At 41.0% G+C, this 27,721-nt stretch overlaps 1 protein-coding gene across 1 annotated transcript in view; it reads right to left on the bottom strand.

Annotated features, from left to right (window-relative positions):
• Fife (regulating synaptic membrane exocytosis protein fife) overlaps positions 1-27,721 on the bottom strand; it is a gene marked incomplete in the record, with an annotated part of 325,447 nt that overhangs the window by 57,664 nt on the left and 240,062 nt on the right. Inside the window, 3 exon segments of the mRNA XM_069325246.1 lie at positions 14,600-14,668; positions 17,059-17,300; positions 18,654-18,852. Of these exon segments, the coding sequence (XP_069181347.1) occupies positions 14,600-14,668; positions 17,059-17,300; positions 18,654-18,852 (510 nt within the window).

The following is a 27,721-nucleotide window of genomic DNA, read 5'->3' as shown; positions in this document are numbered from 1 at the left end:
AGTGTCACCTGGTGCTAGTGTGGCTTTGTTCTAGTGTCACCTTGTGCTAGTGTGGCTTTGTTCTAGTGTCACCTTGTGCTAGTGTGGCTTTGTTCTAGTGTCACCTTGTGCTAGTGTGGCTTTGTTCTAGTGTCACCTTGTGCTAGTGTGGCTCTGTTCTAGTGTCACCTGATGCTAGTGTGGCTCTGTTCTAGTGTCACCTGGTGCTAGTGTGGCTCTGTTCTAGTGTCACCTGGTGCTAGTGTGGCTCTGTTCTAGTGTCACCTTGTGCTAGTGTGGCTCTGTTCTAGGGTCACCTGGTGCTAGTGTGGCTCTGTTCTAGTGTCACCTGGTGCTAGTGTGGCTCTGTTCTAGTGTCACCTGGTGCTAGTGTGGCTCTGTTCTAGTGTCACCTTGTGCTAGTGTGGCTTTGTTCTAGTGTCACCTGGTGCTAGTGTGGCTCTGTTCTAGTGTCACCTTGTGCTAGTGTGGCTCTGTTCTAGTGTCACCTGGTGCTAGTGTGGCTCTGTTCTAGTGTCACCTGGTGCTAGTGTGGCTCTGTTCTAGTGTCACCTGGTGCTAGTGTGGCTCTGTTCTAGTGTCACCTGGTGCTATGTGGCTCTGTTCTAGTGCCGCCTTGTGCTAGTGTGGCTTTGTTTTAGCGTCGCCTTGTTCTATACCAGCCTTGTGCTGGTATAGAACAAGGCGACGTTATACTAGCTAGTTATACTAGAACAAGGCTAGTTATACTAGCACCTTTGTGCTAGTATAACTTTGAGCGCGAACTCAATAATGGATATGGACTCAATATCAGAAAACCAACAATGAAGATATCCCAAAAATTAAGACGACGTCTCTGGGAGATCCTGGACCCTGGGTTAGAGAGCGTAGCCAATGCTAACTGCATATGGTGGAGCGTGTTCCTCTGGCCCTTCCTCTCAGCCTAACCCAATAATCATGTCATTACTGCGTTAACGTAGAGGCCAAAAATAGTATAACCTGTGATTTTGGAGGGGATATTGCCATCTGGAATGGGAATGAGGGGAAGTGGCCGTACAGGGGAATAAGAACCAAGGAAATGGGTGTGGGGAGAAGGGGAATTGCTGGACTCTAGTGTCATAAAGTTTCTTGAGTCATCATCTTATTTCCACCTATCCACTTATTTCCACCATCATGAACGGTATATACTCTACGTCGATTATATTTGCTAAAAACCACTGTATATTATAGCAGCTTTTTTAAAAAAAAATATTATTTACCTTGGTCTCTTAGGTAATAGGAAAATTGCGGATATATGAACCTTGTAAAATCTTCAGTGGAAGTCCTGTGATTTAGTCTATAGCCAATCAGGTGCGAGAGCTATCATGATCAAATCTCATTGGCTAGAATATCAGGGTAAAGCACCTTTGCCAATCAGAGAGAAGGCAGCGCTTCTTCTAAGGATCTAGGACTGAATAACGTAAAGTAATTTATTTATACAACGAATCTTGGTGAACGATTGTACTGATTGTCACTGTATTGTGAAGGAAGTCGTTTTGGTGTGCCTAAGCAACTGATGTAGCAAGATCGTAATGTAACTAATGTCTTCTACGTAAAGGCATTCATTACGGAGTCTCTGTGTTGTTCGTTAGGTCGACGCAATAAAGAGCATTTGTACCCCTGACTAAGGAGGTATTGGTGTGTAGGATGCTGGAATTCCTACAATGAAAAGGAAGTTGTCATCGCCGCCTGAGGAAGCTGCAATAAGATGATGCTCTTTGGTCAAGCACCAATGATTTGAAAGTGGCTGATATTGAGGTAATTGTATTGTTAGAGACAAAATAGTTTTACTGGTTCCTCATATTGTTTAGTGTAAAAAATTTTCCTCCTGCAGTTTACAGCAGCTACATTCACCTCAGTATTTATCTTGCATATACAGTCATTGTCAGCAAGTGGGATATTTTCCTTCTCGTTCTCGATCTAAATTTTATCTTCAGTACTAATAAATTTCTTACATAGGTTAGATTTGGCAGATTACATTTCCATAGCATATTGGTAGTATTTGTCAGGGTAAGTTTAATGTATGTTCCACTCCAGTGTTTACAATTGTTAAATAAATATTTGTTGAATGTGATGGTTGCCATTATTATTATTACTACAATAGCACAAATATATTTATATTATTTTGCTGTAGCAGAAAATGTGTAGTTTGATGCCGATACAACAAGGATTACAGTTTAACTAATATTTCAAATTCAGGTGTGCTTAACTTGCTTTCATATTACTTGACAGTGAGTATATATTTTTTGTGAGAATTTGATTACACTCCATTATATTCATTTTGTAATACGTTTACTGCTAATATTTACTCAGCGTATTTAATGTTAAGTTTAGTGTGACTTTACACTACCAGTATTTTTGCGTTTTATGAGCGTTTAATTATCATTTAGCATCCTAGGCTTTGTACATTTCACATTTCTCCATATCACGGAGTTTAAACATTTTGTTACTAAGTCAAATGCTATTATTTGAACGCACATTTTACATGAAAAGCTTGAAAATATTATCCTCAAATATATATTTCCTCGCCACACATTCCAAAATAAACTAGACCAATGATTCATCTTTTAACTCACAGGTTATTACTGATCATAATGATACTACCTAGGAAATAAAAACAGTGTTGTTCTGAGTGAGACGAAGTAAATGTAGAAGCGAGCTTCGAGCGACCTTCCTCGAAGGAGTATCCCCAATCAGCCTTTTATGAGGATGCTAAAGGCCTGATAGTGTGCTAGGTTTACAGTACAAAGAGGATGTGAGATATAACTCTGTACTACCCTCCTCTTAGCTTACGTACTTAGTACGTTTTAATTCTCTTGGCGTACAAATTCTGTGTCGTTTATGTGGTTTTAGTGATGTGGATGACCGCACAGCCTCCGCGGCTCCTTCCTCCCTCTCTCGACTACAGGTATAGTGAGGTCTGCACAGTCTCTGTCCCGGAAAGCTGAGGCATCTTCAAGTAAGCTGCAGGTAGGGACACTTAGTCCTCGGTGGTGAGAGAAAGTACCAACAACAGGCTTGAAAGGGCTGGGACTGATGGGTATGTACATTACTACACAAGTCTAATCTTTTGTATTTTGAGTTATGGTGGCTGATGAATCAGGTTATCTTGAGGTTATCTTGAGATGATTTCGGGGCTTTTTAGTGTCCCCGCGGCCCGGTCCTCGACCAGGCCTCCACCCCCAGGAAGCAGCCCGTGACAGCTGACTAACACCCAGGTACCTATTTTACTGCTAGGTAACAGGGGCATAGGGTACAAATACATCTCCATTACCATAACACTTATATGAGAAAGTTCCTCGTTTTTCTCTATGTATTATTATCGTCTCAATTCCCCTTCTATTTCTTTATTTTTCATCTTACGGTTGTCACCTAAGATTTTTCTTGTTTCTCCCACACAGGGTTCTCGCGGCTAAGTGGATAACGTTCGAGATTCGCAGCCTACGGATCCGGGTTCGATTCCCAACAGAGGCAGACAAAAATGGCAGACATTCTTTCACCTTATTCGTCCATTTACTTAACAGTAAATATTTACCTAGGAGTTGGGTTTTGCATCCTGCATCCTAGGGTGCAGTCACAAAAGTGTGGGACACAGATTTATCTGTGTCACACACAGACATACACACCCACACACACACACCCACCAACATACACATACACACACACACACACACACACACACATACACACACACACACACACACACACACACACACACACACACACACACACACACACGCACACACAGGGGCCTCGTAGCCTGGTGGATAGCGCGCAGGATTCGTAATTCTGTGGCGCGGGTTAGATTCCCGCACGAGGCAGAAACAAATGGGCAAAGTTTCTCTCACCCTGAATGCCCCTGTTACCTAGCAGTAAATAGGTACCTGGGAGTTAGTCAGCTGTCACGGGCTGCTTCCTGGGGTGTGTGTGTGTGTGTGTGTGGTGTGGAAAAAAAAAAAAAAAAAAAGAAGTTAGTAAACAGTTGATTGACAGTTGAGAGGCGGGCCGAAAGAGCAAAGCTCAACCCCCGTAAAAACACAACTAGTAAACACACACACACACACACACACACACACACACACACACACACACACACACACACACACACACACACACACACACACACACACACACACACACACACACACACACACACACACACACACACACACCCACACACACACACCCACCAACATACACATACACACACACACACACACACACACCCACCAACATACACATACACACACACACACACACACACACACACATACACACACACACACACACACACACACACACACACACACACACACACACACACACACACACACACACACACACACACACACACACACACCTAGCTCTTCACCTCCCTCCTAATCCACCATTCCCTGCTCGGTTCCTCCCAAGAACACCTCAGAAGGTGCACCAATGCTGGAGTCTGTTTCTGCGATTCCTTAATATTGCCGGTGACACGGGAGAGTCGAGGGGCAGTGTGAAACATTCACAGGAGGCCAGAAGGGGTCAGCTTGCAAGTCAAAGTCTCTACAGGAGGGCAAGCAGGCGCTGCTTGGTGAATCGTCAGTGCTGATTGCATACTGGTCCTAATTATATGGTAAATTATATTACTCTTTCGATTAATGGCTATTATAATTAAGATTAGAATTGTTACGACTTAAAAATAATAATAATAATAATAATAATAATAATAATAATAATAATAATAATAATAATAATAATAATAATAATAATAATAATAATAATAAGTGATTAATAATGATAATTAATGATAAATTATATTTGAAATTATTAGTAATATAATTTTACTTCTTATAGCAAACTTAAATCATTGTTAACGATGTAAATATTATTTTAGATGGGAAGCTTATTATAATTGTAATATTTAAAATAAATGAAATTTTTCTTAAAATAAAATTGTATTTCAAATTAGAATTTGTTTTATAATGCAATTTTATTTTGCTTAGAATCCTTATTACCTTGAAGACTGCACCAAAACCAACACTCAGTTAACCGAGCTGTATTTCTTGGCCTAAATTATATATTTTTGTGCCAACAGTGTAAACAATTTTGAGACGTGATGCGTAGACACGGTGCTTGAAACGAAAGGTAAACATCTTGGACTTGGTACGTTTAACGAGACCTAAACATCCTGGACTTGGTACGTGTAGTAGCCAGACTTATGCATCTTGGACTTCTTACATTATACGAGGCCTAAACCTCTTAGAGAGCGTACGTTTAACAAGACACACACACACACGCACAGGGAGCTTGCCGATGTCTGTTGCATATTTCACAAGATGCATTAGTGCTTCAGAGCTTGGAAACATTGAAACATATACAGTTTCGAATGATCTTAAAATAATATTTCATACATCTTAATATGTTTGTCAAATACCATTTGATACAGGGAAATATAATGACAGAATACAACTGAAGAACAGCATTAATAGGCAAAAATGCTAGGGAAATTAGCATAGATTTAGCTAATAATCATATTATGCATGATGCATATCTTCTCTTCAACACCAGGCATACATGCTAAGGTGTACACAGTCATTTCTTCTCCTTCCTAGGTGTACATACCTAGACATACACAGCTGCCTCCACTCCTACCAAAGTGTACACATCCACCTCAATTCCTCCACCAGGTGTACATGCCCCAACCCCCCCAAGCTTCCAACAGAAGTATATATATCCTCAGGTAGCCAAAAGCCTCGAACGCCGGCACAAGGTGTTCCCGCCACCACCCGTCTACCTAAGCTCCTTCCGCCAATGACGTCTTATGCGACACGGGAATGCTTTTACTTCCATCAACAAAAAATAAAGTTATACTCTCTATCCCCCTTTCAACCACATGTTTACCCTCTGCCCCTTGCCCCTTTCCTTTCCTTCTGTCTGGATCAGAGAAGACAAGGAAGGCGGATAGTGATGGAATAGTGTAGACCTAGAAAGAGAATTGACATTAGAGGAGGATAGGCTTAGAATTAAGGAAAATAAGGGGAATGAGATAAAAATTTGCATATTAGGAAGAGGGTAAGGTTGAAAAGAGGCAGATCCTGATGAAGGGAAGACTTAGAAAGTGAGGATAGAACAAGAAGACGTGTAAACCTGGAAAAAGGGTAAATTTGGAAGTGAAGAATATCTGGAAGGTGGAAAATCCTGTAATAACAAAAAACCTGGAAGGGCGAAGACCAGCAATAGGGAAAGACCGGACAGAAGACTAGACATTGAAAAGGAGAAGAACTGGAAGAAAAACTGATCTGAAAGATAGTAAAAGATGAGACTAAAAGTTAAAAAAAAAAGGATTTATTTATTTAGATGAAAATATAAACAAAGCGAGGTGACTCTTAAAAGAATAACAATAACCGTGAACTTTCGCCTTTTAACTCACCGAAATAAAGCTGCCATTTCCTCCCCGCTCTCTTAGCCACCCTCCCTCCCTCCCCTCCTTCTCTCCTTCTCTCCACTCACCTCTCATCCCTCCATCCAAACCTTTTCCCTGCCTGCATCAGTTAAGAAGGCCTCGTGGCGCCTTGGAGGAAAGACAACAATAGCCATGAAAATCTGCATTCAACTCGAAACAAAAGCAAGTCTTGGCACCTCTAAAAGCACAAAATAACCATCATCACTCACTTATCATTCGTATGCGATAACAAATCTTGGTGCTTTAAAAAATTGTAAGAGATAAGACTAGGAACGTTGACAATCTTAATGAAAAAAAATTATGATCTTTAAACCATGTGGGAATTATTCACAAATCAATGTAATACAACGTCATTCAAGAAAAGGTTCCAAATACACACAGACCCACAGACAGACAGACTGTAACAGAAGAGAAATAATGAAATAATGAGAGGGAGATATAGAGTGATATAACAACTTGATAACCATTACAAGTCCTCAAGCGTCGAGCATTTCCAATATGTGCTTCAGTTGAGTCCATGATGCCAACACTTTATATGGTTAGTGTTTAAGGAGGAGGTCTAGTATGGGGACTCTCTCTCTCTCTCTCTCTCTCTCTCTCTCTCTCTCTCTCTCTCTCTCTCTCTCTCTCTCTCTCTCTCTCTCTCTCTCTCTCTCTCTCTCTCTCTCTCTCTCTCTCTCTTTCTCTCTCTCTCTCTCTCTCTCTCTCTCTCTCTCTCTCTCTCTCTCTCTCTCTCTCTCTCTCTCTCTCTCCTGTGGAATTAAACCACAGCTTTTCACTTACTTTTGAAAACTAATTTTATCTTCATCTTACTAATAGAGATAATAATTTTGGTCGTCACATAAAATGCTAAATTTCTTTCAAATAAATTAATGACTGAAGGTACTTTTTAAGATAAATTGTTAGCTGTTAATTCCTAAAATACTGTTATTTCGAAAACATTTAGAATGATATGTATGCTAAAGAAAATTTTTTATGAAAAAACATTTTTTCACTGAAAAGGTGGCAAGGGAAAATATTTGAACTAAATATCACTTTAATTTAAAAGTTTTCGCATAGAATACCCTTTGACGAGGAACATTTTAGCAAGGAATACACTTGGAGAAATACCAATTTTTCAGCCACGTTATTGTGACTCATCGTCTGCAAATATAAATATATATATATATATATATATATATATATATATATGTCGTACCTAATAGCCAGAACGCACTTCTCAGCCTACTATTCAAGGCCCGATTTGCCTAATAAGCCAAGTTTTCATGAATTAATGTTTTTTCGTCTACCTAACCTACCTAACCTAACCTAACCTAGCTTTTTTTGGCTACCTAACCTAACCTTACCTATAAATATAGGTTAGGTTAGGTTAGGTAGGGTTGGTTAGGTTCGGTCATATATCTACGTTAATTTTAACTCCAATAAAAAAAAATTGACCTCATACATAGAGAAAAGGGTTGCTTTATCATTTCATAAGAAAAAAATTATAGTAAATATATTAATTCAGGAAAACTTGGCTTATTAGGCAAATCGGGCCTTGAATAGTAGGCTGAGAAGTGAGTTCTGGCTACTAGGTACGACATATATATATATATATATATATATATATATATATATATATATATATCTCGGTATATATATGTATATATATATATATATATATATATATATATATATATATATATATATATGTATATATATATATATATATATATATATATATATATATATATGTCGTACCTAGTAGCCAGAACTCACTTTTCAGCCTACTATGCAAGGCCCGATTTGCCTAATAAGCCAAGTTTTCCTGAATTAATATATTTTCTCTAATTTTTTTCTTATGAAATGATAAAGCTACCCATTTCATTATGTATGAGGTCAATTGTTTTTTATTGGAGATAAAATTAAAGTAGATATATGACCGAACCTAACCAACCCTACCTAACCTAACCTAACCTATCTTTATAGGTTAGGTTAGGTTAGGTAGCCGAAAAAGTTAGGTTAGGTTAGGTTAGGTAGGTTAGCTCGTCGAAAAACAATTAATTCATGAAAACTTGGCTTATTAGGCAAATCAGGCCTTGCATAGTAGGCTGAGAAGTGAGTTCTGGCTACTAGGTACGACATATATATATATATATATATATATATATATATGTCGTACCTAGTAGCCAGAACGCACTTCTCAGCCTACTATTCAAGGCCCGATTTGCCTAATAAGCCAAGTTTTCCTGAATTAATATATTTTCTCTAATTTTTTTCTTATCAAATGATAAAGCTACCCATTTCATTACGTATGAGGTCAATTTTTTTTTATTGGAGTTAAAATTAACGTAGATATATGACCGAACCTAACCAACCCTACCTAACCTAACCTAACCTATCTTTATAGGTTAGGTTAGGTTAGGTAGCCGAAAAAGTTAGGTTAGGTTAGGTTAGGTAGGTTAGGTAGTCGAAAAACAACTAATTCATGAAAACTTGGCTTATTAGGCAAATTGGGCCTTGCATAGTAGGCATAGAAGTGCGTTCTGGCTACTAGGTACGACATATATATATATATATATATATATATATATATATATATATATATATATATATATATATATATATGTATATATATATATATATATATATATATAGACATATGTCGTACTTAGTAGCCAGAACTCACTTCTCAGCCTACTATGCGAGGCCCGATTTGCCTAATAAGCCAAGTTTTACTGAATTAATATATTTTCTCTAATTTTTTTCTTATGAAATGATAAAGCTACCCATTTCATTATGTATGAGGTCAATTTTTTTATATTGAAGTTAAAATTAACGTAGATATATGACCGAACCTAACCAACCCTACCTAACCTAACCTAACCTATCTTTATAGGTTAGGTTTAGTTAGGTAGCCGAAAATGTTAGGTTAGGTTAGGTTAGGTAGGTTAGGTAGTCGAAAAACAATTAATTCATGAAAACTTGGCTTATTAGGCAAATCGGGCCTTGCATAGTAGGCTGAGAAGTGCGTTCTGGCTACTAGGTACGACATATATATATGTCGGTATATATATATACCACTTCAAGAAGTATATTTCAGTAAGAACACTTTGGCAAAGAATAGCCCCTGACCCTTTGAAAAGATATAAAGATATAACATTGAAAACCAAATAATTAACGAAAAATTTACCCTTAATGCCTCGAGATGACTAGAAACGTTTCGACAATAAATGCTTCGTGAAGACAAACTTCTCTGGTCTAAGTGCCTCTTGAAGATAAAACAAATATTTTCCTTTTCTCCTGCCAAATTTCCGTAACGAGTTAAGTTAGCTTTCATTTACTTCCAGAGGAGTGAGGAAAAAGTTCCTCGACTCCCTTAATCCGGTGGGAGACGAGGAAATTTGTTCTTAACCTAATGAAGAGAGACTTCATCAATTTCATTTTTCCTCTACAGGCACTTATTTGCAGCCTTGAAGGAGAATTAGAGTACACTTCATCAGTACTTATACCGAGATTCTGACAGCAATTGCAATATTTGGCATAAACTTGATTATATGTTTGACTTGCTTACATGTTTGAATTGCTGTTTGTTTGCATATCTGTTTGATTTTTTTTTAATAATTGGCTTTATGTCTGATTTTGATTATCTGTATGTTATTGTTTACGCGATTGCAAAGATAAAACTACGAATTTATTATGCACGATCAAATGAGAAAAAAATGAAGCAAAAAAACAACTGTTTGTCATTTTACTTCACTGTACACCATTCAATATATTAATGTCTGTCTGTTTATCTATCGATGCTTGTGCATAACTTATTCACCCTGTTATCTCTTCCACCCTTATCTGTCTGTCTGTCTGTCTGTCTGTCTGTCTGTCTGTCTGTCTGTCTGTCTGTCTGTCTGTCTGTCTGTCTGTCTGTCTGTCTGTCTGTCTGTCTGTCTGTCTGCCTCTCTGTCTATCTGTCAGTGACAATAAAGAGTCTTAAATAGTATATAGGCCAGAAATTTCCCCATCAATGTGGCCCTTCCAGCAAACGAGGCGCCCGACGGATTACTGCACGTTATTGCATCCCGGTTGCATTGTTATTGCAAGGTGTGCTGGCGTGTTATGAATGTCTGGCGTCGACAGCAGCGTCATTCAGCTCCGAAAATCTATTGTCTTGTCGTCTTTTGTGTACAAGTTTGGTGTGCCAACTCCGGCCGCCGACAGACTCCTTGATCACCTTGGAATTTAGGTTTTTGCAATGTTACAGTGTGCTCCGATAGACATTCAAACAGGCAAACATTGACGTGCACATAATTACACGTACGGACATGCATGGATGCGCCATGAGAAATTGCACAATAGGGTACTTGCCTACAAACACTTGTAGATAAGAACATGTCAGTAAGCACTTATTGGTAAGCCCAAACATACCTAAAAAGCACAAAAATCAAAATATGTAGAAATTCACACACACTCACACACACACACACACACACACACACACACACACACACACACACACACACACACACACACACACACACACACACACACACACACACATGTATGTGTACGTGGGTGTGTGAATTTCTATATGTTTCTTTTACACATACATACACATACACATGCACACACACACATTTCATCCCACAATCTTTATCACATTTTCTCTCTTCTTACAATCATATTCCCTCCCTTTTTTCCCTACCACATTTCCTCCCTTACATTCTCCTACACTCCCTCACTCTCTCCCTTAATCCATCGCTCCATCTCACTTTGCAGAAGAACCATCCAACGCCCACCTTTGTCAATTTTCTCATTACCTTCTCCTCTACAGCTCTTCTCCCTTCATACCGGTAGTCTAATCCTCAGTGCTTTGTTTATGATCCAAAGAGAGACAAATTCGTGGTCTCTCTCATGATTTGCAAGGCTTGTGAGATATCTCTCTTGTACGTACTGTCTATCTTTCATACTGGAATTCTCATTTTCTTAACGCGAACGGAAAGAACTCATCGAAATGATGAAATTTTTTTCTACCTGTTCTCGTACAAAATGCTCATTTATATTTGTTCAAATGATCATGGAGTAGAAATAATGCAAAGTCATACAATGTTTTACTCTCTCTCTCTCTCTCTCTCTCTCTCTCTCTCTCTCTCTCTCTCTCTCTCTCTCTCTCTCTCTCTCTCTCTCTCTCTCTCTCTCTCTCTCTCTCTCTCTCTCTCTCACACACACACACACACACACACACACACACACACACACACACACACACACACACACACACGCACACCATACATCATCCTCATAATCATCTAAAGCACCCAATTACTAAATTGTTTTAATTTAGTTTTATCATTGCCATGCCAATAACTTCGATTAAGTTAATCTAATTGGCCCCCGAACACACCCTCACCTTCGTTGAGGACGAATATTTTCCTGATTAAGACAGGGTTGAATATTGATATTAAAAGCCCTACGTCTCACATTCTGAAGCGAAATTACATTTCCGTTTCCCTAATGCTTATTGGATCGTATTTTACCCTAAAGGAGCGAGATAACAGGCTTCTTTTATCTGTCTCATCAAGGTATGTTTAATCAAGTTAGAATCGGATATGTGAAGAGGGATATATGAGTGGTCTTACATCTTCCTTGACTATCAAACGTTTTCCGACAATACCACACAAAAGATTGCTATATAAGTTTGAAAAGAAAACCGCGAATTACAGTTTGCAGACTGGAATGTGTTCGTGATTGAACTTGTACCGTTTCTTGAATAAGTAAACTACTAACTAACAGGATGAAATGTTAACATTCCGATACTCCGTGATGATGCAAATCTGACTGAAAATGGTCAGAACTAAGGAGTGTAGATGAACGTCCACAAAACAAAGGTCAGATAAGATATTAAGCTATTAGATATTAAACCCGGCAAATGTAAAACAATGAGACTGCATGCAGGCGATGAGTCACAATAACGTGGCTGAAGTATGTTGACCAGACCACACACTAGAAATTGAAGGGACGACGACGTTTCGGTCCGTCCTGGACCATTCTCAAGTCGATTGAGAATGGTCCAGGACGGACCATTCGATCGACTTGAGAATGGTCCAGGACGGACCGAAACGTCGTCGTCCCTTCAATTTCTAGTGTGTGGTCTGGTCAACAATGAGACTGTAAATAGGTGAGAGGAATCCCGGTCACGACAAAACATGAGGGATGTAACATTCACTGCTGATACAGTGGAGGGACCTCAAAGTGATAATAAAACAAACACTTATATGAAGGTCATATAATTGGCCTGTTTAAAACGAGGGAATGTTAAGCCTCTAGGAACATGCCCATGAAGATTTTCAGAAGACTTTAACAACACTTTTTAAGACCTGTATTTAAGTACAGAGCTACAGCGGGAAGTTTTCTTCTGATAAACCACGAAGCTTGAAAAGATACAGAAATCTGATGCAAGGCTTGCCCCCAAATATAGAAAAAATAACAACGAACAAGGAGAGAGTTGAATTGAACACCTGTAAAAGAAACGAGAGAGATGGGACGTGACAGACATGCAATATTCTTCGAGTGACTGACAGGACAGAGTTTTACGGAAGTGAAACTGTAGAAGGAGGAAGCGTGGGGGAAAGTAAGAGACCTCAAATCAGACGTAGGGGAACATTTATTCATTGGGATAGCAGCAACGAAATGAAATGAGCTGTTAAAGAAGATAATAAAAGTCAACTCCATTATCAAAAGAAGCTTACTGATTCACAGTCTTTAAAGTAGATATGAAATGAACTTAAAGGGATGCAAGTCACCGGAACAGACAACTGACATCTGAAATGGCGGAGCCCAGGAAATAAAGCTCGGTGGACATCGTTTTGCACACCTGGAGGAAAAAAAATCGACCTCTTGCAGTTTCTTGCATCACTTGGTTTTGTGACACAAGCGTCTACTTCATATTGTATTCAGGAAGGCCAACTCTCATCCCAACTTTAGCAAAGGACGGAAAAAAGTTTTAGGTAGGCCATTGACTTGGGACGCTGGAAGCCATCTGGATGATCGTGACCAGCTGAACAGGTATCCTCTTGCACAATCATTACATTTGACAACCCTCTTGGGTTACTTAGGTGCCAAATATGTCAAGGATATTCATAATATTTGTAATTTAGGAGTATTTAACTTTTACGAGACTTGGATGGGAAAGATGTAGTTCTGCTAGAAACGGGAGTTGCCGTCTTACACCAGCTGCGATAGATGCCCCTTTGTTTCGATTGTAATATTTGTCTTCTAGTGTCACTTGCGACAAGTGTTCGATTGTGTTAGCTGTGACAGGTGTTCATTTGTGCTGTCAGGTGTCTTTTAGAGCCAACTTTGGTTCAGTAACTGTTTCCTAATACGGGATGTGTAAGAATTCATAAAAGACGTTTTTTTCAAATATTGACGAACACAACGAAATTCCTTTCGCCACAACCCACACCTTCTGCTCTCTCCCTACTCTACTCTATCGCAAACTATTTCCATATCATTTCTTTTCATTATTTTAACTGATTGTTCTCTTCCCTTCCTTATTCGTATTCTCACGCCTGCATCCCTAATTCGACCTTGTTAGAGCTCTCACCAACAGTAAATTTAAAAGAAAATTATAAATTAATAATTTCCCCTATATCTTCATCTGAAGTGGATTTCAGTGTTCTGATTTGGCTTTCCCTTAACGGGGAACCTTAGTTACCAGTTGTGAAGATCTGTAGTGGTAGAGTACAGAAGAAATTTGAACTCTACCGACAACAACATTTCGGTGTATCAATATTCCATACAACAGTACACAATATATCAATACACAGTACCTCAACACACAGCACATCAATGCTGTCAATGCTCAATCAACACATCGAGCCCGTTGTCTCGATTTCCGTAACTAATGCAATGGTGTAACACAATCAGACGCACCAGAAACTAAGCCACCACCCACTTACAGGACCTGATAATTATTAGGCACACAAAGCGTCTATATTGATATGTTTATAATTTCCCTAAACCACCGCAATGTTACGCTGAAGTATATTGCATAAAAACCGAAATGCGTTCAGTTAGTGATCAGGTACGGTAATAGTACCTGATCTATGACTAAATAGTACTGTAATCATGCTGCAATAGTACTGTAATAGTACTCACTTCTGTGTGCTGTATCCGACATGTCCCTCTGTATCTTGACTCTCCTTCGTCCTTTTTCCTGAGAACTCGCTGGAGAATGAGAAAAAAAATAGCAGGGATACATTGAATAAAAAATACACAGGTATATATTCATAGATAGTGATAACGGAAAGCCAAATATACAAACTCTGAGATAACGAATTCACAGTTGATGGATGAGAGACGTCGGTAAGAAGTAGATGATGAACAGGTGAGCGATGAAGTGTATAGAAGAATTGGAAGATAAGGGGAAGATGACAGACGTAATTGATGTCATAAATCATAGAGAAAATTTATATGCACCAGCACGGGAGCACGCGCGCGCTGGTGAACACAAGCCCTTCCTTATTCACATGACTCCTGCATACACCCTCCTACAAACACACACACACACACACACACACACACACACACACACACACACACACACACACACACACACACACACACACACACACACACACACACACACACACACACACACACACACACACACACACACACACACACACACACACTCATCTACCTACAAATGCTTCACGTCCCCTTCTATCTACCTACGCACCACGCTCTCTTTGATCTATCTACGCTCCACGCTCCCTCCTATCCACACTCTTCCATCCTCTCTCTCTCACAATCACTCTTGCATTCTCACCCCTCACTCCTGACACGAGAGGAATTACCTCAATAACTTCCCAATATGAGTGGGAGTGAGGGGACACGAGCACGAGGAGAGGGGAAGGGGACTCGAGAGGGGAAACTTGAGAGGGAGTGAGTAGTAACACGAGAGACATTAAAGGAGAGGGACACGAGAGGTAATGATGGAGAGAGAGACACAAGAGGTTATGATGGAGAGAGACACGAGAAGGAGTGGCAGAGAGGGACATGGGAAAAAGTTATGGAGTGGGACACGGAGGTGAATGAGAGGAAAAGAAGTGAATAAACATGTATAAAGAACACTATTCAGACCTTAAATGAGCCTTATTGGAAGTGTGCGGGCGAGGCATGAGTCTTTGGAGTGTGAGAGTGGGCGAGGCATGAGCTTGGGAGAGTGAGAGTGGGCGAAGTATAAACGTGGGTGTGTTGGAGTGGGAGAGGAATCGACATGGAAGCTTGTAAGTAGACGAGGCATAAACGTGGGAGCTAGTGAGTGTGCGAGGCATGGACATGTGCGCATGAGAGAGAGATTTAGCGAGGTATGGTCGACATATTTACAATGCAGGTTACCTGTTGCCTTGAGAAGCTTATCGAGCCTTACCTGGGGGGTTCCCCCCCCCCTTACTCCTTGTCAGCGTGATGTGACTGTACACTCACCTAACTGTCTTACAGAATCGACCTTCAGCTCCTGGACAACCCAACTCTTACCTCTCGGTCGACTGGCGTAATAGAACTTATAATACCTGCTTCTAAATTTATATTCCATTTCATTACAACTATATTTCAAGGTCATTCCACCAACTAATCTATTCTGTTTTTTTAACATTGATTCTGCTTGTTTCCAGTCCGTTTGTTTCCATAAATATACATTGTTCTGGGCCCAGCTATATAAAATAGTAATTTAGTTGTCTTCTGGTGTTTTGAGGCCGAGCTTATGTAGTTTAATATCAGTCTTCTAGAATTAAAAATAAAAGTCTTGAAGTCGCCATGTAGCTTCCCAATTAACATTTACCCTCCCAAGTATCATATGTATACTAGACTTGTTTCCAGACTTCGAAATCATCACTTCCCTAACGATCTAAAAATCATTCGCTAATCTAACCGAGTAAATAGTTCATTGATTCAGCGTTTCAGCAAACTGAAGAAATTTTAGCAATGATATCAGAAGACAGATATGATCTGAGAGAACAGATGAGGACTGGGACTTTAGATTTGTGAGAGCTTAGATAAGAAATGCATTGGTTTGTACGTAATGACATGAATATCAATTGGAATATATAAATCTATTATATTTCATATTTCCTCACATGTCTACACACACACACACACACACACACACACACACACACACACACACACACACACACACACACACACACACACACACACACACACACACACACACACACACACACACACACACACACACGCACGCGCACACACACACACACACACTCACACGAGACCACACCCTCTTTCTCCAGAGACAGCACTTGTAAACGTCTCCACTGCCATAAATATTGGTCTACAGCACCACCATAAACATTAACCCAGACCTCCCCCCATCAACACCACCACCAGCCCCACTACTCTCCATACGCCATCATTTACAACTTCACCACAGGGAACTCTATCTACCCCACCCTTACCTGCACCACCACCGCAACCAATCTCACCATCCGTATTTGCACAATCACTAACGATATACATATCACTACCACCACGACCACCACAATCAACTGCAACATTACAACTATCACCTGATTCAAACACTGAAGACATACCCTTCCGATGATCGATATCCACATCATGAATGACTATCCGGATGGTTTCGCCCTCTGTGACCGAGCTCTGTCTCTTCAACTCGTCCTCCATGCCCAAGTCCCGGGACGTGTTTACCTCCAGCGACTGGGTGATCCGGGGCACGCCGCCCACGCCTGGCGTTGGGGTGGGCGTGGGCCCAGGGTACACTGAAGTGCAACGTGGGGAGGCTGGAGGCGTGGGTAATATCCGACCACTTTCAGACCTGACAGAAAAATAAAGAAAAGGATGGGTAATAACATATATTTTACTTGGATTATCAGAGGTTTGATTATGGGGCCTATAAAATACAAAACTTTCACTCTGTAAGCGAGGCCAGCTAGGAAGCTAACACAGAACGTTTCAGAGATCAGTTAAATGCTAGTCAATTTGGATTTTAAGTTTTCTCGAAGCATCATAATGGTATCTGGTGGTAAAAATTGCAAGTACAGCTATATTGACAAAATCCCGAAAGGAAATATTTTAAAAATCTTTATTTGTTCTTTAAATAAAAAAAATGAAAACAAAAACGGGCCACATCAGTTTAATGTCGTTATCAACAAGGAAATGTTACAAGGGAATGTGAAGGAACGTTTTAACAGAATGTGAAGGAACGTTTTAACAGAATGTGAAGGAACGTTTTAACAGAATGTGAAGGAACGTTTTAACAGAATGTGAAGGAACGTTTTAACAGAATGTGAAGGAACGTTTTAACAGAATGTGAAGGAACGTTTTAACAGAATGTGAAGGAACGCTTCAACAGAAACGATAGACACGTTTCAGCAGAAACTGAAGGAACGTCGCCAATGAATATGAAGCAGAATATTACGTTAGAAGTCAGCCAAGTTGCATATCTCAATGAACAAAGTTGAGAGGATGAAGGAAGAAAAGATTTTAGATCTAAGCGACAGGACTGAAAAAGTTGAGACTTGCCAAAGTTCTCAATCCAGCATACAAGTTCATTAGATGATTAAGAAGTATTTTCAGAAAAATTAATACTACTGAGATGAGATTTGGGTGGCCGTCTTATAATTATTCAAATTTATTAATTACCGTCATCATTATCAAAATTGTAATGATACTTATTGTTATTTATATGTGGTAATTTTATTTGTGATAAATATTATTATTATTATTTGTATTATTATTTAACAAAACACATTATTATTATTATGATTGTAGTATAATGTTTAACATCTGTTTCTCTTCCCTCCCTCTTAGTCTTCTCTCTTTCTTCTGTCCATCCCTCTTTTGTCTCTCTCTCTCTTTCTGGTATATCGCTTTTCATTCCATTTTGTTGCCCCTTCTTTCCTCCCCCTTTTCTCATTTTCCTTTTCCTTCTCTGCGGCTTTCTTCCCTCTTCTATTTCTCTTTCTCACCCCCTATTCTGTACTTCGCCACTCCCGTCTTGCTTCCTCTTCCCACCCAACTTCCCACCTCACTCTTCCTTCTTTTGACATTCTACATTTCGTTTTCTGAACCTCTTCCTTAACTCTCTCCCCCTCCCTCCTCCCTCTCTTTCATCCTCCTTGTCCTCCCGTCTTAGAAAAAGGGCAGGAGGACGCCTCCGAACACTTACACAGCCGAGGACCTCCTCCTGGTTAAACGATACTCCTCGTTATCAGGGTGAAGCCATTGCTCCTCCTCCAAGCTGGAAGTACCAGTTCTTCTTGGAGAGGTCTGAGCGGACGTGACTCCACTACCTGCCGCTCCGCCAACGCCGCCTGGTAGAGGAGGGGCCATCTCTGGAGACATGGGTGACGGAGAGTCGATAGTTGCTGTGGAAACGGAGAAATATCGGGTGATTAGAAGTTAGCTGATTAGTTTGAATGACGGGTTGAGGTAACTTGATTAATTTGAGTGACAGTTTGAGGTCATTTGATTAATTTGAATGACGGGTTGAGGTCACTTGATTAATTTGAGTGACTGTTTGAGGTCACTTGATTAATTTGAATGACGGTTTGAGGTCACTTAATTAATTTGAATGACGGTTTGAGGTCACTTAATTAATTTGAATGACGGTTTGAGGTCACTTGATTATTTTGATAGATGATTTGAGTCAATCTGATCAATTTTAGAGGCGATTTGAAGTTAGTTGATTGACTTCACAAATGAATATAAATTAGTGATTAATTTTATAGGTAAGAAGTAAGTTGACGAATTTAATAGGTTAGATGTAAGTTGATGATTTTGAAAATAATAAATTAAATAATTTGAAAGGTTATTATTTAAAAGACATTAAAGAAATGTTAAATTAATTGACTGGTGATTAATTAATTAATTTGATAGGTGATTAGAAGTTAGTTAATTAATTCGATTGGTTATTCGGAGTTAGTTAATTATTTTTACAGTCGATTCAGAGTTAATTAAATTGTTTGGTGATTCAAAGTTAGTTAATTAATTTTATAAATAGAGACAATTTAAGTATGAAAAAGATTTTTGATTGAAAGGTAACTCCTTGAAAGGTTGAAACTATAATTTCAACTTATCATTGCCACAACCACTTACCAAGACACAACCACCGCCAACTCCACTCTAAAGACAGAAATCGTCCCCCACAATCATGCAAACAACCACTATATTATATCTTCAATAGCTGCAAAACTCACCACGACCACAACCACCACAACCACCACTACCACTAACACATAACCACCACTACATACAACCTTCACTATCACAACCACTCAGCAACCACTACCACATTTACCAAGCCAAAATTAATCAACCAGAACAAGTATGATTGTAAACTTTGGCAAACTTTAGCAGCTGTTTGGGTAAGTTAGGTGAACTCTTGATGGGGAAACGTCACACACGTGTTCGAACCTCTAATTAACTGTAGCTGATTGATGTCTTCATGCCAGATGCCCGACGTCAACCAGATATGTCTTCAAAAACAGCTAATCGATCTATCAGGGTGCGCTGAATGCCAGTATGTATCTTGCCCAATTAATGTTATACTCACTAGTGAGTATACTCACTACTCACTCCTCTTATTTTTTCAATATCGTTTGTGACAATGTCGACGCCATCTGTTGAGCACACCCGACCCAAATTCTTTTAGGATGGGAGGTGTGACGACGTCAACGCCCTCTGTAGAGCACAGCCGACCCCAATTCTTTTAGGAGCGGGAGGTGCGACGATGGCAACGCCATCTGCTGAGCGCACCCGCCCCCTTTGCGGGTGCCCCCCATAAAAAAATGGATGTAATTTTACTGACACCTGTAGAGTTTCCTATTTACTATTCATCTTTTACTCCTTAGAAGTGATGTGGTTGGTCCTTTGGTCGTCAGGAATCAGTTCACCCAACGCAGTCCTGAACTCAAGACATGTTCCAGTGGGAACCAGTGGTCGAGTCAGTGGTGACTGTGATTTGTTTGTGATACTGTGTGAAGTACTGATGACGGACCGACGTATTCCGATATGGCCAATTTGATTTATGAGATGTAATTATTGTTCGTCTGTTAAGGCTTGTTACAATTGAAGCCTGTGCGGAAGCCTGCCAGCGTGTTGCTGGAGACCCCTGCCAGCGTGTTGCTGGAGATCCCTGTCAGTGTGTTGCTGGAGACCCCTGCCAGTGTGTTGCTGGAGACCCATGCCAGTGTGTTGCTGGAGACCCCTGCCAGCGTGTTGCTGGAGACCCCTGCCAGCGTGTTGCTGGAGACCCCTGCCAGCGTGTTGCTGGAGACCCCTGCCAGTGTGTTGCTGGAGACCCCTGCCAGCGTGTTGCTGGAGACCCCTGCCAGTGTGTTGCTGGAGACCCCTGCCAGCGTGTTGCTGGAGACCCCTGCCAGTCTGTTGCTGGAGACCCCTGCCAGTGTGTTGCTGGAGACCCCTGTCAGTGTGTTGCTGGAGACCTCTGCCAGTGTGTTCCTGGAGACCCCTGCCAGTGTGTTGCTGGAGACCCCTGCCAGTGTGTTCCTGGAGACCCCTGCCAGTGTGTTGCTGGAGACCCCTGCCAGTGTGTTCCTGGAGACCCCTGCCAGTGTGTTGCTGGAGACCCCTGCCAGTGTGTTGCTGGAGACCTCTGCCAGTATGTTTCTGGAGACCCCTGCCAGTGTGTTGCTGGAGACCCCTGCCAGTGTGTTCCTGGAGACCCTTGCCAGTGTGTTGCTGGAGACCCCTGCCAGTGTGTTGCTGGAGACCCCTGCCAGTGTGTTGCTGGAGACCCTTGCCAGTGTGTTGCTGGAGACCTCTGCCAGTGTGTTGCTGGAGACCCCTGCCAGTGTGTTGCTGGAGACCTCTGCCAGTGTGTTGCTGGAGACCCCTGCCAGTGTGTTGCTGGAGACCCCTGCCAGTGTGTTGCTGGAGACCTCTGCCAGTGTGTTGCTGGAGACCCCTGCCAGTGTGTTGCTGGAGACCCCTGCCAGTGTGTTGCTGGAGACCTCTGCCAGTGTGTTGCTGGAGACCCCTGCCAGTGTGTTGCTGGAGACCTCTGCCAGTATGTTGCTGGAGACCTCTGCCAGTGTGTTGCTGGAGACCTCTGCCAGTGTGTTGCTGGAGACCCTTGCCAGTGTGTTGCTGGAGACCCCTGCCAGTGTGTTGCTGGAGACCCCTGCCAGTATGTTGCTGGAGACCCCCCTGCAAGTGTGTTACTGGAGACCCTTGCCAGTGTGTTGCTGGAGACCCTTGCCAGTGTGTTGCTGGAGACCCCTGCCAGTGTGTTGCTGGAGACCCCTGCCAGTATGTTGCTGGAGACCCCCCTGCAAGTGTGTTACTGGAGACCCTTGCCAGTGTGTTGCTGGAGACCCCTGCCAGTATGTTGCTGGAGACCCCCCTGCAAGTGTGTTACTGGAGACCCTTGCCAGTGTGTTGCTGGAGACCCTTGCCAGTGTGTTGCTGGAGACCCCTGCCAGTGTGTTGCTGGAGACCTCTGCCAGTGTGTTGCTGGAGAATAGAAGTGGTTTGCACCATGACGATACTATAGAGGACTGGCCCATGATTTACTGAGAAAGGTGAACTCGCCGGCGTGAGAACCATAGAAGAAAGATTCAGGGAGAGAACCTTGAATGGTGTACGATAGAAGACACAAGTGGACTCGCCGGGAAAGAAGATTGCAGAAGTTCTTTTATAGTGTCCAGTGGGAAAGGGACACCTGCTGTCACTTAAAACAAAACAAAAACGATGTTAAAAACAACGAGTCGATCTTTCATTGTACATTACGTCAACCGGATGCGTCTCTAAAAGGAGCCTGTCGATGTTTCACGATACGATACGTCAACCGGATGCGTCTCTAAAAGGAGCCTGTCGATGTTTCAAGATACGATACGTCAACCGGATGCGTCTCTAAAGGAGCCTGTCGATGTTTCACGATACGTTACGTCAACCGGATGCGTCTCTAAAAGGAGCCTGTCGATGTTTCAAGATACGATACGTCAACCGGATGCGTCTCTAAAAGGAGCCTGTCGATGTTTCAAGATACGATACGTCAACCGGATGCGTCTCTAAAAGGAGCCTGTCGATGTTTCAAGATACGATACGTCAACCGGATGCGTCTCTAAAAGGAGCCTGTCGATGTTTCAAGATACGTTACGTCAACTGTATGAGTTTCCAAGAACAGAGAGTTAATCTTCACGGATGCATCACGTCATTAGGCTGTTTCATAGAATCAATGAGTCAAATCTCGTATGCTTGCTTCATTATGTAAAATAAATATAAACAAACAATGTCGATTAAACTTTGCCTAGTAGAAAGCCACAGCTTGGAAAGAAAGTGAAGAAACTTGGATTTATTGGATGAAGTAAACCTTTTAAGTTAAGAAAAGTTGCTTTCATTGAACTGATCACCATTAACAAGATTATTTAATCAATGATTTATATTTTTACGTCGACCTTTACCTATTCTCCCTTAACAAGGGCTGAACTAGTCAGTCATAATGCAAGAGATGAATGCAAAACGAATGAACTCATATTCGCTAGAGCAATACGAGTTCATCATACTGCTTTAGCGAATAATAATTAGGTCGTAACGACTCATCGTTTGACTGTAGCGAATCATCACTAAGGTGATAGTCACTACAAGGATTTAACGACACATGATGTTGTTTTAACGACTCTTCAGTTGACTTAGCTCTATGTAACTCTATCGTAAAAGCCAAAAAGTTTCGTTATACAGGATCTTCCAGATAGAACTCCTTGCTGCCTGTTGATATAATTTTTATCCATGTGGATAAAAAAAAACACATTTGGTTTGATTTATTTTTTCTGATATTTTGACTACTACACTTGTCACTGATACTTGACTTTGGATAAGAGGGTCTTCCCTGCTGCCACCTTTTGTAGATTGTGTGCGTGCGTGTGTGCGTGCGTGTGTGCGTGCGTGTGTGTGTGTGTGTGTGTGTGTGTGTGTGTGTGTGTGTGTGTGTGTGTGTGTGTGTGTGTGTGTGTGTGTGTGTGTGTGTGTGTGTGTGTGTGTGTGTGTATGTGTGTGTGTGTGTGTGTGTGTGTGTGTGTGTGTGTGTGTGTGTGTGTGTGTGTGTGTGTGTGTGTGTGTGTGTGTGTGTGTGTGTGTGTGTGTGTGTAAAGCCCCAACTGAACAAGAATCATATAAATTTGAATTAGTGCAATATTATGTATGCATATTACTCAATAATATATAAATTTAACTCTTCAGTATCTAATCGGGGGGAATCCTTTGTCTCTTATGATAATTTTGATAAATTACATTACATTTGATTACGAGTTCTCTGAAATATTAAATGAGCAAAATGTTGAAATTGTTGCAGTCTGTTATACTCAAATTCTGTCAGTTGAAATGTAACCAATCACAGGCGAGTAGGCCTCTGACGTCATGCCAGACAGAGGAGCATCACCTCGGCTAGGCAGATATATACCTTGCAATCTCAGTCAATAAATATATACAGAAGCGACTACTGTGTCTACCTTCTACCCGAACAAGGCAAACGAATAAGTCGTCACTCCCCTGAAAGCACACACACACACACACACACACACACACACACACACACACACACACACACACACACACACACACACACACACACACACACACACACACACACACACACACACTCACATACACACACACATACACAGAAATTAGCGCTGTCAGTCAACGGGACCAAGGCGGGACCAAAGAGCCAGAGCTCAACCTCCGCAAGCACAACCAGGTGAGTACAACTAGGAGAGCACACACACATTTATATACAGACACCAGTTGATTGACAGTTGAGAGGCGGGACCAAAGAGCCAATGCTCAACCACCGCAAGCACAACTACGTGAGTACAACTAGGTGAGCACATATACACACACACACACATACACGAACGCACACACGCACACAGGGACTGACATACCTTCCAATGGGATATTGACACTCCCGAGTTGATTTGAAGAATAACTATTTGATTTTCATCAAGCACAAAGGAAAAGTTATGAATATAGGAACCATGAGTGAGAAGACCCAAACGCCATTATGGAATGAAAGAAATACAGGTTCCTGCATCAGAAATGGAGAAAGATCTGACAGTAGATATAACTTAAAATCTACAGAAATAGAACAAAATTTGCTGAATAACATTAGCAGCGTATGTCAAACACTGCAACGAACATGAATCCATTAGGAACGTGAACAAAGAGCCTTCGAAATCCTATATAGAATCTATGTGAGATCCATTATTGTGAAGTAAGATAAATATGAGGAGAAATTGCAAAGCCAGTGTGACCAAGTAATGCGTATTACGTCGATGCACGGATCTCTCAGCTGAAAAAAAACAAAAACAAAACGAAACTAGATAAGGTCCGAAGATTTGTAACTAAGTTCGGTTTTGAACTTCTGTGCCAGAACAAAAAGGAAAAAGACTGTCGGATTTAAATCTCGCTATACTGGAAAGCAGGAAGAACAGGGGAGACATGAAATCATATCTTCCCTGTTCTTCCCTTTGTATACAAAGATGAAATGTTTAAAGTGTTGAGATATATCATTCATAGCTGTCAGATTTATCTTAACATTAATAGAACTGTAAATAAGTGAAATGAGTTAACTGAAAACGTTGTTGTCACTAATTTAATACACAATTTTCAACGTTAACGTGATACAAAATATAAGAAAACTGAGCCCTGGCATACACAAGGTTCGAAATTCGAGGCTGAGAGCTGATTCTCGACTCTGCAAGCACATCTATGTGAGAACATCTAAATGGGAACTAACGCACATACGTACAGTCACACAAACAGAGACAAACAAACACAAACGGGAGTGTGAACACTGTAAAAAAAACCACAGCAACACCACGAGTATCCTAAACCACCTTCCTTACATAATTATTGAAAATGCTTTGACAATTGTAATTAGTTTCTGAGGTTATAAGAGATCTAAGTAAAGTCTGGAAATCAAAATAAGTTTCTGATAAACAACAAAATTATCTAAAAGTAAAGTTAAATAAAACTTTCTTGAGGATAACACCGTCTAGTGCTGACGATTTTTCGTCCCTTTTGTTTACATTAGTTTATGTGATTCTAAGGTTGTTTGACCCACAAATCTGTAGAGAGATATGATACTTGCTGATCTGAGCGTAGAGTCCAGATGAATTTGGGTTTAGAAATACTCTTACGTGTGAACGTTCATGCTTCTAAATGCGTGTGATTGTGTACTCACCTAGTTGTACTCACTTAGTTGTGCTTGCGGGGGTTGAGCTCTTGCTCTTTCGTCCCGTCTCTCAACCATCAATCAATTGATGTACAGATTCCTGAGCCTACTGGGCTCTATCATATTTACATTTGAAACTGTATGGAGTCAGCCTCCACCACATCACTGCCTAATGCATTCCACCTGTTAACTACTCTGACACTGAAAAAGTTCTTTCTAACGTCCCTGTGGCTCTTTTGGGTACTCAGCTTCCAAATGTGTCCCTTGTTCGCGTACCACCCGCGTTAAACAGTTTATCTTTATCTACCCTGTCAATTCATCTGAGAATTTTGTAGGTAGTGATCATGTCTCCCCTTAATCTTCTCTTTTCCAGTGTCGTAAGGTGCATTTCACGCAGCCTTTCTTCGTAACTCATGCCTCTTAGTTCTGGGACTCTGAACTTTTTCAAGCTTCATCTTGTTCTTGACAAGGTACGGGCTCCATGCTGGGGCCGCATACTCCAGGATTGGTCTTACATATCTGGTATACAAGGTTCTGAATGGTTACTTGCACAGGTTCCTGAAGGCATTTTGATGTTAGCCAGCCTTGCATACGCCGCAGATGTTATTCTTTTTAAGGGGGCTTCAGGAGAAAGGTTTGGCGTGATATCAACTCCTAGATCCTTCTCTCTGAATGTGTGCACGTGCGTGCGTGAATGCGTGTGTTTGACCGTGTGTCCTAGCGTGTCGTCCACTGTTGCCAGAATTCAATCAGAAGTTCCAGACAACTCCAAGGAAATTCATTTTGATCGAATCATATGACAGAGAGGAAATTAGTATTTGGGAGAAAAGAGATAGAGAGAGAGAGAGAGAGAGAGAGAGAGAGAGAGAGAGAGAGAGAGAGAGAGAGAGAGAGAGAGAGAGAGAGAGAGAGAGAGAGAGAGAGAGAGAGAGAGAGAGAGAGAGAGAGAGAGAAAGAGAGAGAGAGAGAGAGAGAGAGAGAGAGAGAGAGAGAGAGAGAGAGAGAGAGAGAGAGAGAGAGAGAGAGAGAGAGAGAGAGAGAGAGAGAGAGAGAGAAGAGAGAGAGAGATTGATAGAGTGTCCTTCAAAGTTATGGGACACTACCAGGATAGATAAAAAGATATCTAAACGGTAGATGGGCGGGAGAGACAGTAAAGTTTAGGATTGACTAATTCTACAAAAGCCATAGTGTCGAGTTCAATACATTTTTTAGTGTTTAATGTGTGTGTGTGTGTGTGTGTGTGTGTGTGTGTGTGTGTGTGTGTGTGTGTGTGTGTGTGTGTGTGTGTGTGTGAACTGATCTGTGAGCACAAAGGTGTTGCAAATTAAGCATTTCTCTCTATATGTAAGCCAGCATAGTTGTTCATTTACCATTGACAAGCACCATTATTATTTCGGTAGGTTGCTTACCAAGCAAAAACTGGAAGCTTGAAATTTTAACCAGGACTTGAGTCATGACTAACCACTTTACTATATAAGAAAAATAAAATTTCAATTTCAATCGTGTAAAACGTTTTTATGGACAAATTATTAAACAAAGAGCCGCATAATCCTATAATGACGAGAGATCTACAACCCATCCGTTTATTCTTTCCTGACCAAAAACAAATAAACGAAGCCGAATTTGAGGCAACAATATTGTTTCATGCCGCAAGAACAATTACAAGCCACAATATGAGACCGGAGTGACGGGAAACTTGGAGAGAAGAGCAATATGCTGTCAGGAAGGAAAGGTATCATGGAGCTTGAAGTGCTCCTCCAGCTCCTAGTGTTGATGACGTTGAGAGCCACATCTTTATGTTGCTCCGGATTTATCTCTTCGCTACTGAAACATCTCAAGACTATAACAGAGAGAGAGAGAGAGAGAGAGAGAGAGAGAGAGAGAGAGAGAGAGTGAGAGAGTGAGAGAGAGAGTGTGTTTTTCTGTGTTGTGCAGGAGGTAACGTCTTCGACTCTCAATCGAGGATCGCTTGTTCGATCTACGTGGCTTGATGAAAGAATTTTGGCCGCGTTTCCTTTCTTATAATGTCTGTATTCGCC

Source organism: Procambarus clarkii, chromosome 2 (assembly GCF_040958095.1).
Source record: "Procambarus clarkii isolate CNS0578487 chromosome 2, FALCON_Pclarkii_2.0, whole genome shotgun sequence".
NCBI lineage: Eukaryota > Metazoa > Arthropoda > Malacostraca > Decapoda > Cambaridae > Procambarus > Procambarus clarkii.
The sequence above is the reverse complement of the archived record's forward strand: the minus strand, read 5'-3'. Positions and strand labels throughout refer to the sequence as shown.